Source organism: Arachis ipaensis, chromosome B6 (assembly GCF_059453495.1).
Source record: "Arachis ipaensis isolate K30076 ecotype BB chromosome B6, ASM5945349v1, whole genome shotgun sequence".
Taxonomy (NCBI): Eukaryota; Viridiplantae; Streptophyta; class Magnoliopsida; order Fabales; family Fabaceae; genus Arachis; species Arachis ipaensis.
The window spans coordinates 14,500,362-14,515,726 of NC_142441.1; the positions used below are offsets into that span (position 1 = coordinate 14,500,362).

A 15,365-nucleotide genomic window follows, 5' to 3' on the forward strand; every position below is an offset into this window, starting at 1 on the left:
GATCCAATATCCGCAGCTTTTAAGCTTGGATCCGATCCGATCGGATCGGATATCGGATATATCCGCAAAATACAAAAAAAAATTTTAAAAATAATATTAAGCATACTTTTCTTAAATAATATAAATTAAAATAATACAACATATATGATAATTATTAGTTGAAATAAAATATAAAAAAATGTACTTATTTATTTTTTTATTTTTGTAGATACGCGAATTTGCAGATACCTACACAAAATCCACAATTCAATACTATTAGTATGTGGATCTGATCTGATAGCCTTACAGATCGAATTCATATTCGCAATTTTCGAATCGAATTCGGATAAATACGCGGATATACCATAAACGCCCCAAAACTAAAGTTAGAAACTCGAGAGTCGAGACAATAAACTTCGCCCCGATTAACATTGAGAACTATTAGGAACCGACCAAGACAGTGTCTACAACTTGAAGTAGTATTCAGTTAATTGAAATCAAGCTCAGGGTCACAAGTCATTGGAACAAGTTTTTAATAATCAGTTAATGACAAATTTCTGACACAACTATGCAGCTAAATAGAAGCAAGACGAACCCCAACACTACACAATGTAAAAGCTGCCACAAACAACTCCAAAGAAACAAACAAGCCCTCACTAAAATAATCACTCGAAACCTTTTAAGCCTAATTAGAAAACAAAACGTGAGCTAAAAAGATACCATGTACTGTTTACTGAAATCGCTTGCTTCTTCAACTGCCAAATATCTTAGTTTTGTGAGACATTGATATTGCTAAAAATGTGAAGATTCCATAGGACATAGTTAAAGAAATGACGCACTAGCATTAGAAAATTTCATTGAGAAAAATAACACAAGCTAAGTGGAGACATTAAGTGTAATTTTAGACTTTAAGTATGAAAAAAATGGCATCATATAATAAATTAAACAAAGGGGTCCAAGTCTTCATCCTGGAATTGCGGTTCAATGATGGACTTGTTTAATTGACTTTGAAGAATGTAATGGTTGGTATCTAAACCTAATAGTGTACACATTATTTTACCAAAGATCAATGCTTAAACTCTAGTTTCTTGTATTGTTTGATTAACATTAACATTCATTATATGAGCACCAGCTAAGTACGGCGCATGGAAAAACGGTCAAATATGAACTGTGATTCGGTAATTATATTACTAATTAAGTGAGGCACAACCTTGACCATTTGTTCTTTCTCTACTACAGTTTCCATTATGGCCGATTCACACGTGGAAGTTCGTGGAAACAGAGAAAAAACTGGCCCCATTTATAACCAAAAATACTAATCTAGTTGAGCCTTAACCTTGTTTGAGCTTTTGACACTACTAATTAGATCCTTCTTTTTTTCCTACTATCTCTTACACATTCTCATTCTTGATCCTTTTGTTGTCCTCTCTTGATGATGTCAAGTTCATCAAGGAGTCAAGTGGGGTGTCTCTTATTGATGATACTATTAAGTGTTTCAGTTCTAAGAGATGGAGTGTTGGGTGGTAGATATCTAAAAGTAACACTAGTGGATGAGTATGTTCTTCAATCTCCTCCATGTTGGAGGAAAAGCTGCATTAACAATAATGAAACAGATGGTGATGGAGGCTCTTACTCTTTCGAGACAGTTCATAGAGAAGTTCCATCCTCTCCTGACCCCTTACACAACAGGTAGTAGATATGCTACTTCTTCAAGCCAAAGCTTACATACATGTATAATCTGTTTGTCATCATCATTCATAAGAATCACAGCATGTTTCAGATAATTTGACCAACAAAGTTAAGGATGCTCAAGTTATAAGATCTTGAATCTGGAGGTTCAATATTTGAACTGCAGTGCCACTCATTGTGGGAAATGTTTAAGAGTGGATATACTATTTGTACAGCTAGATATGGTTGTTCATGTTGGCAAGTAATTATTTTATTATTTTATTTTATTTAACGTCTATTCTTATGTTTTTATTGAAACCCTGTAACATTGTTGGTCATTACTCATTATTCAATAGTACACAACAATAATTTGCAATAAAATATCCCTTTTCCAGGCTCTAATAGTAATGGTATGTATTATTAAGCGACAATCAGTAATAATCATTGCCTCAGCTCGTGGTCATTTTGATTTTAGTTACTATGCGCACCGAGAGAAAAATTATACCAAAAAATGATGTGTCTTATTGTTCATTCTCCCAAAAGAACAAATCAAAACAGTGTCCTTAAAAGAGTTATGACCGTGAATGCTACTCTGTTAAGAGCCAGCTAAAAAGATTGGGCACCACAACAATGCATCTGTTGTGTCATTATTCTATTACAAAACTTGTTTCAATAGTTTAGTCCCAAATTTCCAGACGGTATTGCTCTTTTCAAAAAAATTTGTAATTGAAGCCAGGATAGACGCAGATCCATTAAATTGAACATGGTTCAATTTCAATGACCTGCAAGACAGAAACCACGAAGACTTCAGAATCCCACAACATCTTCTAGTATTTGAGGTTTATGCCCCTTCAACCAAAATTATAACATTACAAACATGATGGGCTGAATAATATCATCATTCACATCAACAATGTGACGCAAGCCAGCAAGGAATAAGGTCATTAAATAAAACTTTTGTTAAGACTTCTACAATGTAGTAACTTAAGTTATAGTTTGAATATCTAAGTACGTCCTTTCTGAACAAAATCGTGAATGAACATTTTCTTTTTTCATAAATATCATTGAGACTAAATGAAATTTAGGCCTTTGATTTCTTCCCTTTGGCTTCACTAACTGGTTGGTTCTTGAAAGGTAGGAAAGTCTTTCCACCCATGAATGGTCTGAGGGCTTCGGGTATCTCTACACCATCCTCCTTCTGGTTGTTCTCAAGTATGCAGCAAATGGTCCTCTCAGTAGCTGTGAGAGTAGAGTTCAACAAGTGAACATATTGCTTCATTTGCTCATTGCTCTGCAACACCAAAGAGGATAAGTTAGAATTATGAAAGATCATTGGTGCATAGGTAAGTGTCAAAACAAAATATCGTTCAACTTAAATAACAAAAGGTGCATCTATTTCAGATATAGCACAACAAAGGAATACAGAGACCTGCAAGTCTAATCACAAAATATATGCATAGAGAACTCCACTCTTGGCACACATACATCATCATCGTCATCATCATCATCAATATTTGCTCTTAAGAAATTACAAGATATAATGCATATCCTGAATTCAGATCACTAGATAAATATTATTGACATATTCCAGGCAACAGAAATGAAATCTGCTATTACCAAATTGTTGAGAAATATTACTAAAGCTTTTTTTTTTCTTTGACCGGAAGAAATAGCTACTACACTGGGAATGATATAGCATTTGAGGGGATGTGGGATCAGATTCCACACGTGGCATATCAAAACATTGATAACGATATTCAACATAACTGACCTTCTTTTGCCCGTATCGAATTTCTAGTTTTCGGGACTGGTAGTCTGTACAGTTTGAACAGGATACTAGCTCTCTGTAAGTTTGTGAAGATGGAAACCATGCTTCTAGATCATACTTCTTTGCTGCAGCATCATTCAAAGCACCAGACACAATGGCAACAACTTGATATGGAATGTTCAACTGCAGCAAATATTGAAAGGGAATTAGGGGTTTGGGAAGTCAACGTAGGTAGGAAACAACCAACCATTTACACACCAATGTATGTAGAATAATTAACAACCATGCTTTTATGAGGGCAAAATCATACTTCTTTATAGAAATCTTCAGAGTTTTTTAACATTTCCTCGTGCATGTTCCATGAATCATTGTCATTTGGGCTAGTAAGGCAAAACTGTTCCACTTTCTCAAATTGGTGAACACGGAATATCCCAAGAGTATCTCGACCATGTGAGCCAGCTTCTTTTCGAAAGCAAGATGAATATCCAGCATATCTAAAAAAACATCTTTTCAAGGTTAAAACAATACTCTTCCAATTTACCATGCATCATTAAATTTGATCAATGAATACCTTATCGGTAGCTGGGTTGGGTGGATCCAATCATCTAGATGATAAGCACATAGGGGCTGCTCAGCCGTAGCTATCAGATATTTGTCATCTCCTTCACCCGTTACCTGCATAACAAATAATGGTGGGATGAAAATTTCATTTTAAGCTTTAGTGACTGTCATAATACAACAGGGCTTTCAACACATACAGATTTAAACATGTTAACCAATATTCGGTACCTTGTAAAGCTCTTCATCAAATTGTGCTAATTGAGCACACTTTGACATTATATCTTTTCTCATGAAGAAAGGAGTATGCAACAAAGTATATCCCCTTTTCTCCAAAAAATCAAGACCAAAGTTTATGAGTGCTTGATTAAGACGAACACCATCTCCTTTAAGATAGAAGCCTCTACCTCCAGCAACATCAGCTCCTGTTATGTATCAAGCAACATGACGTTGAAATGCAAAAGATATGCTCCATGTAATAACATAGTCTGTATAGTAAATCAAAACTCAACATGCTAAAAATTTAAAGTCAACTCCTAGTCCAATGGTACAACAATAGATACACGCATTGAATTGAAGATCATAAAAAGAAAAGTTGTGACCTTTTTTTGTGTCTGCTATTCCAAGAAGCTCAACTAGATCGACGTGATTCTTTAGCTTAGGCTCGAGCCTCCTCTCTCCCCACGTTCGAATGACAGCATTGTTGGTCTCATCATCGCTGACGGGAACAGAATCGTGGACAAGGTTTCCAATGCTCTCCAATTTAGAGTTCAAGAGTTTGAGAGTGTCGCGAACTTCGACCTCTTTGTCAGCAATGAGTTTCTTAGTCTCCTCCGATTCGGCAATAATCTTGGTTGCATCTTCACCAGCCTGAGGAAAAATCGAAGAAATGATGCAATTGAAGAAAATGAATAAATGGAATTGAGAGAGTGAAGTAGTGGCGTACACGCTTGAGCTTGGAGACTTCCTTGTTGATCTTATTGAAGTCTTTGCGGAGAGTCTCGAGCTCGAATTGACGCTTGCGCCACTCCTTGTCGAGATTGATGACGTCATCGACGAGTTCGACGCTGGCGAAACGACGCCGTTGAGATTCGCGGATGAGTTCAGGGTTGTGGCCCTTCTCCTCCCTGAACAGGTTAATATCTAACATCTTCAACCCTCCGCCGCCGCTGCTTCTGCTTCCCCAAGCAATAGGGTTTAAGAAGCAATTGCGTTATTCTTTTTCCTCTTCTGAGACCACCACTAGGATTTAATTTCTTAGTGCAAACAAGTGAAAACTATCATATATCCCAAAAATATTTTATTTTATTATTGTTTAATCTATTTTATATTTATTAGTTATCACTAGAATAATTGAATAATATTAGATATAATAAAAATGTAAAATTATTTATATTTATTAATTATTATTAAAATAAATTAATTATATTAAATATAATAAATATATAATTAAAAATATTATATGAAGATATAAAGACTAAACAAGTTTATGAATTGGATTATATCTATAAATTTACAATATTTATTCATATTTGATCCGTAATTTGTGGATATAATCGGATCTATACTCTAATAAGATCGGATCGAGATATCACATAATAAATAAATAAATAAATAAGTAAATATAATATATTGTGTTTTATGTTTTATTTCAATTAATAATTTATTATTCATCTAAGTTGTATTATTTTATTTTGAGTAAAGTATCGTTTTTGTCCTCAACGTTTAGGGTAAATTCTATTTGTGTCCCTAACGTTTAAATCGTCCTATTTGTATCCTTAACGTTTGTAAAAGTGATTCAATGTTATCCTGACGTCAATTACACATCATGAACGCTTTATTTTGAGTTTTTAAAATCTCTTCTTAAAGTTAGAATACAAATGTCTGGGATAGAATTGATGATCCATTCTGAAAAATAGCTCATCAAAAGTTGAAACTAATTCCTACAACATTTACATGATTCACTTTTCTAGGGATATAATTGAATCTAAACACAAATAGTAGGTATAATATTAAAATCGAACACATCCAAGTGAGACCTAATTGAGAATGAATACATCTAAGTGAGAATAATTGAAAAATATAATCTGATTTATTAGTATAATTGATAGTAGGATAACATTGAATCATTTTATAAACGTTTGGGATACAAATAGGACGATTTAAACGTTAGGGACACAAATAAGACTTACCCCAAACGTTGGGGACAAAAAAGATACTTTACTCTTTTATTTTTATTATTTAAAAAAATTTAATTTAATAATATTTTAAAAATAAATAAATTTAAAAAAATAAAAAGGAGATTTTTTATAATGAAAAAAGAATTTTATGAATTTTTTAAAAAATAATTTTTTAATATATTTTATATTTTACGAATATACTTGATATCAGATCTGATTAATAAGATACAAATGTGCGGATTGAATTAAAGAATAAAAAGTGTTGATATTGAATTCGATCTAATCTAATAAGTTTAGTCCATTTTAATCATATTCGATTCGAAGGGACTAAGAATCTAAAATTCTACTAATATTAAACCTTAGTTTATTAATTTTAATTTTTAAGAATGAGTTGCATGTTCACCTAAAAAAAATGTAAGTACATCCAAAAAAAGAAATAAAAAAAGAGGGAGATTGTACCACAACTTTGTATGACCCTTTTTTGCTTGTTTGTCTAAATTCTAAAAAACATCTATTTGATTTGCCATAAGCATGCTTAATTGTTTAAGCATTGACTCTAGACATGTAACTAAGCATACGTATGACTTTAAATTAAGAGTTCAACCATCAATAATCGTTCCTCAAAAAAATCGAGTTTCAAATAATGCAATGACAATATATTTATATAATTGTCTAACCAGGAGAAACCTCCTAATATCAATGTAAAATATTATCATTGTTGTTATGTAGGATAAATAAATCAAATTTTTTAAATCATATTAATTAATTAAGTATCTAAAATTGGAGATTTTTAATGTCTTAGAGAAAGAGGATTGAATTTAGAGACGCTTTTAATTTTTTTTAGATTTTATCACCAAAAATAGATTTTGCTGTGTCTGCGAAAGTGATTATACATGAGACAATTTAATTTTGTTTTATGATGAACAAACTAAAAACAGTGTAGAGAAGAGAAGAGAATAATACACAACCATATTTTCTAGTTCAGCCACCTTGTTCAATGTATTCTATATCCAGTCTCCACTATAACCATGGTTGAATTTCCACGATCTTTTCAAAGATTTACATACACCAATTTCTTAAGATTCTCCCTAATCCTATTCATGACAAACAAAACTTCTAACCAAGCTTGATTTGGCTAGGTTCACTCCATAAACTCTCAACACTAAGTGCTCACCCAATTTAGCAAGAAATACCTCTCAGGCACAAAAAATAAAACAGAAACATATTACAAAAGAGATTGACATAATCATTTGTCTTTTCTCTCAATGATTTTTTCTAAATCCTCACATTTATGCATTTTTCCATTGAATGAAACAAAGAAAGACAAAACTGAAAAACTGGAATATTCAATAGAAAAACATGAAGGAGAAGAATTAAAACAACTGAAAAGCTATAAGTATAACCCAATTTTAGAATTCTCTAATGTTACCTTCCATCTTGGTAGAATGCTCTTTTTAGTGTAGGTGCATTACTTCCAAAACTTCATACTTGAGTGGTGAGGATGATGGGTAGGTTTAGATTTGTGGGTTCTCTCTCCTTACTTCAATTTCTGACCATTTACCTTTTTATATAAGAATAAAGCTTCCAAAACTTCAGTTTGGTAGAACACTTTTGACAGACTAGAGACGTAGAGAAGTTATAGGACAGCACCAGAATTTCATGGCTGGTGGAGTTGGCTAGCTGCTTCTCTTTCTTTCTTTTTCTTTGGACTTCAACTATTTGAACCATTGATCCATTCTTTAGTTTCAAGTTTTAATTGTGACTTTTGATTTACAACAGAGAAAACAATCTCCATTTTTTTTTCTTACCCGAAAATGTGCAGTAGAAAGATAGTAGTTTCAACAAGTTAGTGTGGTTGTACAAAGATGGTTACTCATCTTTTTTATTTTCTTCTACATCAAATAAGATTCGATTTTACTTTTTAACTCTAACTTTTGACTTTTACTTTTTTTCCTTTTTAGTGCATAAGTTTAGTGATCCACCTTTTTTACTTTGTTTGAAACCATCTAAACTTACCATTTAGCTTATGAAACATCTTTTTATCCTTAATTTGTGGGTAATCATATAGATTTTGGTTTAGAAAAGAAAATAGAGTGTATGGGTATAATGGTTATGGACCAAAGACGAGAAGAGTGTGTTGCCAAGGAAATTTTAGGCGGTTTATTTTTCTACACAATAACTAAATAAATTACACACAATATTAGATTTTTAACTCAACCAAATACAATGTGTTTGTCATCATAAAAAATATGATTATTATTTTTTAAACTCAATTATCTCTCCTTTGACGATAAATATCATTCATAATAGAATTAAAGGAATTGAAATACAAGTTTGAGATTAGGAACTTTCCTTTGGTTTATACCGCTTTGATTTGTATGAATGACTTCCCTATCTTTCGTACTTTGTGCTCCCACTTGATGGGCTTTAAGCTAATTACCTAAGTCATAAATTTTCAATTATACACCAAAAAATTAATCAAATGCAACTTATCAAAATACTTATGCAACAGCCATCTAAATGCCAAAAAATGCAACTGAATGCACCTTATCAAAGTACTTATGCAACAATTATCTAAATACAATAACCAAACATATCAAAATATCAATAATTAGCAATAATCAACCATATTTAACAATCTGTCCTATTAATATATCATGTTACTACTCAAACACATTTAAAAATCTATCCTACCCAACTATATCATGGCATCATGGAATTACTCTTCTTTTTGTCATCAAAGAGGGAACAAAAATATCAAATAGCCCTGCAAAAGATAGGTTAGATGCAAAAGATAAAATTATTACTAAAAAAATATCAGAGAATTAATTTAGTTTTACAATCATCTCGAAAGTATGAAAAATAGTAAGGTAAACATAAATCATAAATTCAGAGATATCAGAAACACAAATTGAAATCTGCATCAAAAGACATTCTTAGGCATCCGAGCTTTCATCCGTCGAGTCCAGGGGTTCCTTATGATCTGACTGTGGTGTCTCATTATCATTCAGATTGTCCATGTACTTCAAAAGTACAGTCACTCGATCTCTTAACTTGCGCAATACATTTTCATTGGGAACTGCAAACTTTCTCTCTTGTTGGCTAAAAGAGATGAGGTAGTTGGACAAATTTACAAATTCTTATAAGACATCTTTGGCAACATCATTAAGAAGAATCCTGTGGCTTGAGGAGGAAGATGTTCCAGTGGTTGATCTAGGAGGAATATCTTCAAATTCTTCTTCTTTATTGAGATCCACCCTTTTCAAACGATTGGTTCTTTCTTTTTTTGCTTAACTGCACCACCCCCTTTTAAGTAAGAGTTTCTATTTTCATAAGACTCATGGGTCAGGTCAACACTAAAATATTCAAAGAAGAAAGTTAAAAATATGCCATAAGAAAGTGAAGATTCTTATCACTCTTGATATAGTCATACATATGCTTCATCATCAAATATGCAAATAAAATTTTAATTTTCATGAGAATGGCATACAACACCAATTTGTCACAGAATGAAACTTTTTTATATAAACCGCCATTGAGGGAGGATTATATAGTTCATGATTTGGTAGAGTTGAGTACGAACAGGATCTAGGACTTTGTGGTTAGGAGTAAGACCATCAATAAGAGAAATAATTATACATACAAAAGCACTACAATATTTTGGATCTATGGCTACGATTTTTTTTTTGTCACGATAAAAATTTTTTACCGTGACAAAAAAGCTATGGTCACAATTTAAAAAAAAGGGTGACCATAGAGTACCTATGGTCACGGTTTTTTAAAAAATGGTGGTCTAAAAAGATTTATGGTCACAGTTTACAAGATGACCTAAAGGAGTCTATGGTCATAGTTTTTTGGGTGACCAAAAAGGATCTATGGTCACGATTTTTTTTAAAAAAAAAGGTGACCTAAAAGGGCCTATGGTCATGGTTTTTTGGGATGACCTAAAGGGGTCTATGATCACAGTTTTGGGAGGTGACCTTAAATGGTCTATGATCATGGTTTACCAAAAAAGGGTGACCTAAAAGGGTCTATCGTCACGATTTTGAGGGGTGACCTAAAAGAGTCTATGATAACGGTTTTCGTTACTTAAAATCGTCTATGATCACGATTTTTCACCGTGACCAAATGATCACGGTTTTGAGGGGTGGCCTAAAATAGTCTATGGTCACGATTTTACGAATGAGTGACCTAAAAAGGATCTATAGTCACGATTTTGGAAAGTAATCTAAAGATATCTATGATCACGATTTTAGGGGTGAGTCTATGGTCACGATTTTGAGGGGCGACCATAGAGTACGATTTTTAAATTTTTTTTAAAACCCCTCCCTAAACGACGTCATTTCATCCGCTCTCCACCCCCAAAACATCTTCGTTTGCCATTTTAAAAAGAAAATAAAAAACTAACCTCGATTCCCCCCTCCCTTCGCCTCACTCGAGTCTCTCAATGGCTCACTCACACACTAATACGCTCATCAGAAAGCAAAGGGATCTTCTTCTCGTAGCCACCGGCCACATCGTTGCCACCGGCCACCACCACCACACTGCTCCCTGCGTTGTCGTTGAACGCACGGCATCGTCGCCTCCGTCTGTGGCTCGCTGCACTGCGTCGTCGCGTGTTGGTGCTCCCTGTGCATCTGTCGTCGTCGTTGCTTTCTCGCCCGGCGTTGCTCGCGGTTGTTGCTGCCTCGCTGTTTGCGTCATCGCTGTGGTTGGTCTCTCTCTTCTCGTCATTTGCGTCGTCTGCATGCTCGGGTATGTTTGTTCCCTTTTCCTCTGACCCCTTCACCCAACAATATACCAAATTCCTAAGCTAAAAACCAAATTGAGCTTTAGGGTTTTATTAAGTTGTAATCTAATAACTTTAAATCTGATAGCTTTAATACTTTAATGTACCCCTTCACTTTTTGCTTGCTGTGTTAGTTGTTTCTTGCTGGATTTATTTAACTTTTTTGCTTTGCTTTTAGTTGCTGTGTTTTTCAAATCTTGCTGCTATGTTACTAATTTATTAAATTGTTAAGTTGCTAATTGTTGCTGAGTTAGTTGTTTCTAGTTGAATTTATTAAATTTTGTGCTATGTAATTATTGTTGCCTTGTTGTTTTACGAAGCTGAATCTCTTTGCTCAAGTTAATTGATGCGATGTATTAGTAACTAAGCATGGATTTTTTTTATTAGAATTTTTATTTTTATTTTGTTGCTGATTTTTTTTTACTAATTACTCAATCATTATAGTTTTCTATGTTTCAGCTGCAATGGACTAAGCAGTAAGATGCCTTTTTTTTCTTATGTATTTTATAACTTTACTTCAAGATTCTAATATATTATTTTGGATTTTGTTCTTGACATAACTTCTAAGTCAGAAATTTTCTCTATGGGTTGTGATGAGCATCAAAGATATGCATCCATTAACCTGCACTTTTTTATATTAACTGCAAAATTAGGGTTTTTTTTATCTTATTTTGATTCTTATTTTTTCTATGCCTCACTCTGTAGCAAAGTTAAAATTTTTCTATTATTGGGATGAGAAATGTTATCAAGCACCTAATAAAAAAGATGAATAGAGTGAAGATACTGGAAGTCTAACTTTGTGTCTTTGGATAATAGGGTGAAGATGTTGTTAATCCTGGCAAGTGTGAGAAGGCTAGATTGAAAGAGATGCAAAAAATGAAAAAACAAAAGCTTCAGGAGATATTGGATGCACAAAATGCAGCCATAGATGCCGATATGGTAAGTGTAGATGTGCTGATTTACTTCTTATTATTGTAATCTGTTCATGTTATTAATAACTAAATAATTCTAACAGAATAATAAAGGAAAAGGAAGACTAAAATATCTCTTACAGCAGACTAAGCTGTTTGCACATTTTGTAAAAGGTGAACAATCATCTCAGAAGACAAGAGGCAGGTACATTCTTTATCTTGATGCATACTGTAATTTAGCAATTGGCTTATTGATTAGCTTTTTGTACAAACTATGTGTTAGCATACTGTGCCTCATAAGTTAATTAGCTTTAGAAAATAATATACATATTTCACCATATGAACACTATTCTATAAAAGTCTTTAACACAAATTAGTTTAAAGAGATATTACTTAGATTTGTTTTAATTAAGGAGACACAAATCATTACATTCTAGAACTATGAATGAAGTAAATACCATAAATAATAGAAGAGAAACATGTTTGTAAAGAAGGTAGAAAATCTACAAAGACAAAAATTAAAATAGGAGAGATCTGCATAAGTCATGACTTTGAGGAAAAATACTAAGCAAGAAAGATAGGATGGTTAATTATAAAATGTTTCTACAAGACATGTACAAAATTATATTTATTGTGTAAATTATTCTACTCTTGATTATAATTGAAAGAACTAATAATCTTTCACAAAGAAACTTTATAGTTTTAAATAATTAGGCCTTCTTTGCTTTGAAATATGTAATGCATGTCTAAATGCAAAGAAAATAATATCTTAAGATGAATTGAAAAAGGCATTATTCAATAAAGACAAGTGTGGCCATATAATTCTATATACGAAAAAATAATAAGGTACCCTTGTGGCTATGTGCTGGAGAGAAATTCTTTCCCTTGTTATAATTAAACATTGTCCTAGGCACTAAGTATCATGTTAAATATCTTTGGATTAATCTGTGTAGAGCTTATTATTAAATCACCCTTTTGTGAGAAGCAACTACACAAAAAATACAATCAAAACTGCAAACAAAAAAATTATTTCTATTTTATAATACAATTTGAACATACTGAAGATTTATGTTTTTTCTTAACTCTGTTGTGTTGTATAAAAAAACTCACCCTGCATTCAATGATGTCTATTTTAGGGGCCGCCATGCATCAAAAGTGACAGAAGAGGAGAAAAATGAAGAATACCTAAAAGAAGAAAAAATTGAAGGATTACCAACTTACTAGGCTAAACTGGCTTATAAGAGTGTATGAGAATGGAATAAATGAAATTCAATCTACTGAAATGGTAAGTGGAACAGATTTGGCCTTGGTTTGCATATATTGTCATTCGATTCTGCACAGTGAACATGCTTTTGGATGTGTTACAGTATTAGTGGAGTAAGGTTGAATTATCGATCAGTTGATTTATCTAGTCTTGATTTATCTATTTCATTTCTTATAATCTTTTATGAGTTTCAGTGCATCATTCCAGTATTAACTTTTACTTCATCTAGTAAGAAAAATCTGTTATAAAACTCAACAAGCCATTGTTCTGGGGAACAATTGTTATGTTTTCACCATATGTGAAGGCATTCTGCATTAATCATTGTATGTTTCTGTTGAATAGTTCTTTGAATAATCAAAGTGATTTTGATCACTAGGAGTGAAAATAATTTAACAGTAGTATGCTTTAAAGTTTCAGTATTTTTCTTGAGTTGTAATTTCTGAAATGTGTGTTTGTTTGGTTTATTTTAAATTATCATGTATCTATATAATCATATTTAAAAAACAAACATAACTAGCTTGCCCCACTAGGTGGGTCAACTACATAGATTAAATGTCAACATAGTGCCCTATCCTACCTAGATCATATTTGTGTTCAAACCATTTATTTTTTAATCTCTTTTAATAACATTATCAGTTCATATGCATATTATTCGTCTGAAGTACTTATTGTTGTATGTTATCTCTTTTATTGGTGCAGAACAATCTTCATGAATTCTGGTCTCTGCTCAACTTTCTTTTTCTCGAATTTTTTAGTTCTTCTCAACCTTGGGTCTCATATATACTTTAGTTATCTAAATATAATATTTTGATGCTTCTATATTTTTAAAGAGACTTTACCTGGTATTACATGTAATGGATAAATTACACTGTATTTTGATTTGTGTCGTTTGGACTAAAAATATATCTAGCTTATAATATAAATTTTATGATCTAGATTTCTTGAATTTTTCATTTTTAGACTTATTTTGCGATTATCATAAATTTGGGATGCGATTATGCTTTAAAAAAAATAAATCTCATAAAATAGAGTAGGCTTTGGTCACGGTTTTAAAATAAGGTGACTATAAATAAGCTATGATCACGATTTTAAAGAAGGGTGACCATAGATAAGACTATAGTCATAGTTTTAAAGGGGGTGACTATAGACAAGCTACTGTCATGGTTTTAAAGGGGTTGACCATAGATTAGGCAATGGTCACGGTATAAAACAGAGGTGACCATAGAGTAAGCTATGGTTACGCTAAAACTGTGATCATAGATTAGACTATGGTCACGGTTTTAATAAAAGGGTGACCATATAGTAACCTATGGTCACGGTAGAAAAACGTGGCCTAAAGTGTTAGAATTTGATCACTACAACTGTGACCATAGCTAAAAAAACCATGACCATAGATCTATGGCCACGACGAAAAAACCGTGACCATAGGTCAAACCGTGACGATAGACCTATGGTCACTCTTTTCACTAGCTATTTCACCGTGACCATAGTCCTTTTTTTTTTTTGTAGTGAGGCTAAGGCATCTTGGTATAAAAGATCTAAGTCTTTATCCCATTTACTAGAGGTATAAGCATTCATACCAACATTAGTGTAACCTAGGACTTCATTAATTGTCTCTTGATTCAAATTCATTTCAGAGCCTTTAATATAAGAGTGAATATTTTCATTATGGTAGGTTATGTTATCACATAACTCACGAACTAGATTAGGATAAACAGAATTTTGAATAATAAAAAGGTGGTTTCAGTCTAGAAATTCAATATTTTCAACAAAATCAAATTCTTTGGCAGCTAAAAAAGGAAGATCAGCAAGATATAAAGAGCACAAAAGACGTTTGACAACAACAGCTTTATAAAACTCGAAGTACATTGTGAATGAAAAAACAAAAGGATTTAAATGCGAGTAGGGTAAGTTTGCAAAATGATATTTGAAGGCAAATGGATCATGGTCAGGGGGTTTTTTGACTGAACGAAGAAGGATACGATGGTTACCTATTTGAGGGCGAGGACGAGGAGGAGGAACGGATCGAGGAGTAGGTCTTGTAGAAGGACGAGCAAGAGGAGAACGAGGTTCCTCTTCTGCCATTGGACACTTTCCCTTTGAGGTGCTAGGGCATGATAGAGGATGAAAAGGTTCAGTTGCTTGGTAGGTGGTGCGGAATTTATAACCCACAAACTAACCGGCAAGTGCACCGGGTCGTACCAAGTAATACCTCAGGTGAGTGAGGGTCGATCCCACGAGGGTTGAT

General features: G+C 32.9%; 2 protein-coding genes across 4 annotated transcripts; one reads left to right on the forward strand and one right to left on the reverse strand.

Moving 5' to 3' along the window:
* Nucleotides 1-2,256: 2,256 nt before the first annotated feature.
* Nucleotides 2,257-5,264, reverse strand: LOC107645887 (serine--tRNA ligase). Of its 2 annotated transcripts, XM_088491109.1 has the most exons (8): nucleotides 4,920-5,264; nucleotides 4,576-4,843; nucleotides 4,205-4,398; nucleotides 3,987-4,090; nucleotides 3,726-3,909; nucleotides 3,419-3,598; nucleotides 2,748-2,938; nucleotides 2,257-2,423 (listed from the first exon to the last, which is right to left on the reverse strand). In XM_088491109.1, exons 1-8 carry the CDS (start codon nucleotides 5,121-5,123, stop codon nucleotides 2,303-2,305), a joined length of 1,446 nt encoding a protein of 481 aa, XP_088347235.1. In that variant the 5' UTR covers nucleotides 5,124-5,264; the 3' UTR covers nucleotides 2,257-2,302. The 2 variants fall into 2 exon arrangements, with proteins under 2 accessions (XP_088347235.1, XP_016205508.1); XM_016350022.3 differs by lacking the exon at nucleotides 2,257-2,423 and having other exon boundaries at nucleotides 2,461-2,938.
* Nucleotides 5,265-10,519: 5,255 nt separating this feature from the next.
* Nucleotides 10,520-14,052, forward strand: LOC107648011 (uncharacterized). 2 transcript variants are annotated; one of them, XM_021104046.2, is made up of 5 exons: nucleotides 10,520-10,864; nucleotides 11,759-11,881; nucleotides 11,958-12,058; nucleotides 12,990-13,138; nucleotides 13,817-14,052. In XM_021104046.2, the coding sequence occupies exons 1-4, from the start codon at nucleotides 10,601-10,603 to the stop codon at nucleotides 13,075-13,077; spliced, it is 576 nt and encodes a 191-aa protein (XP_020959705.1). In that variant the 5' UTR covers nucleotides 10,520-10,600; the 3' UTR covers nucleotides 13,078-13,138; nucleotides 13,817-14,052. The 2 variants fall into 2 exon arrangements, with proteins under 2 accessions (XP_020959705.1, XP_020959706.1); XM_021104047.2 differs by lacking the exon at nucleotides 13,817-14,052 and having other exon boundaries at nucleotides 11,958-12,054; nucleotides 12,990-13,126.
* The last annotated feature ends 1,313 nt before the right edge of the window (nucleotides 14,053-15,365 follow it).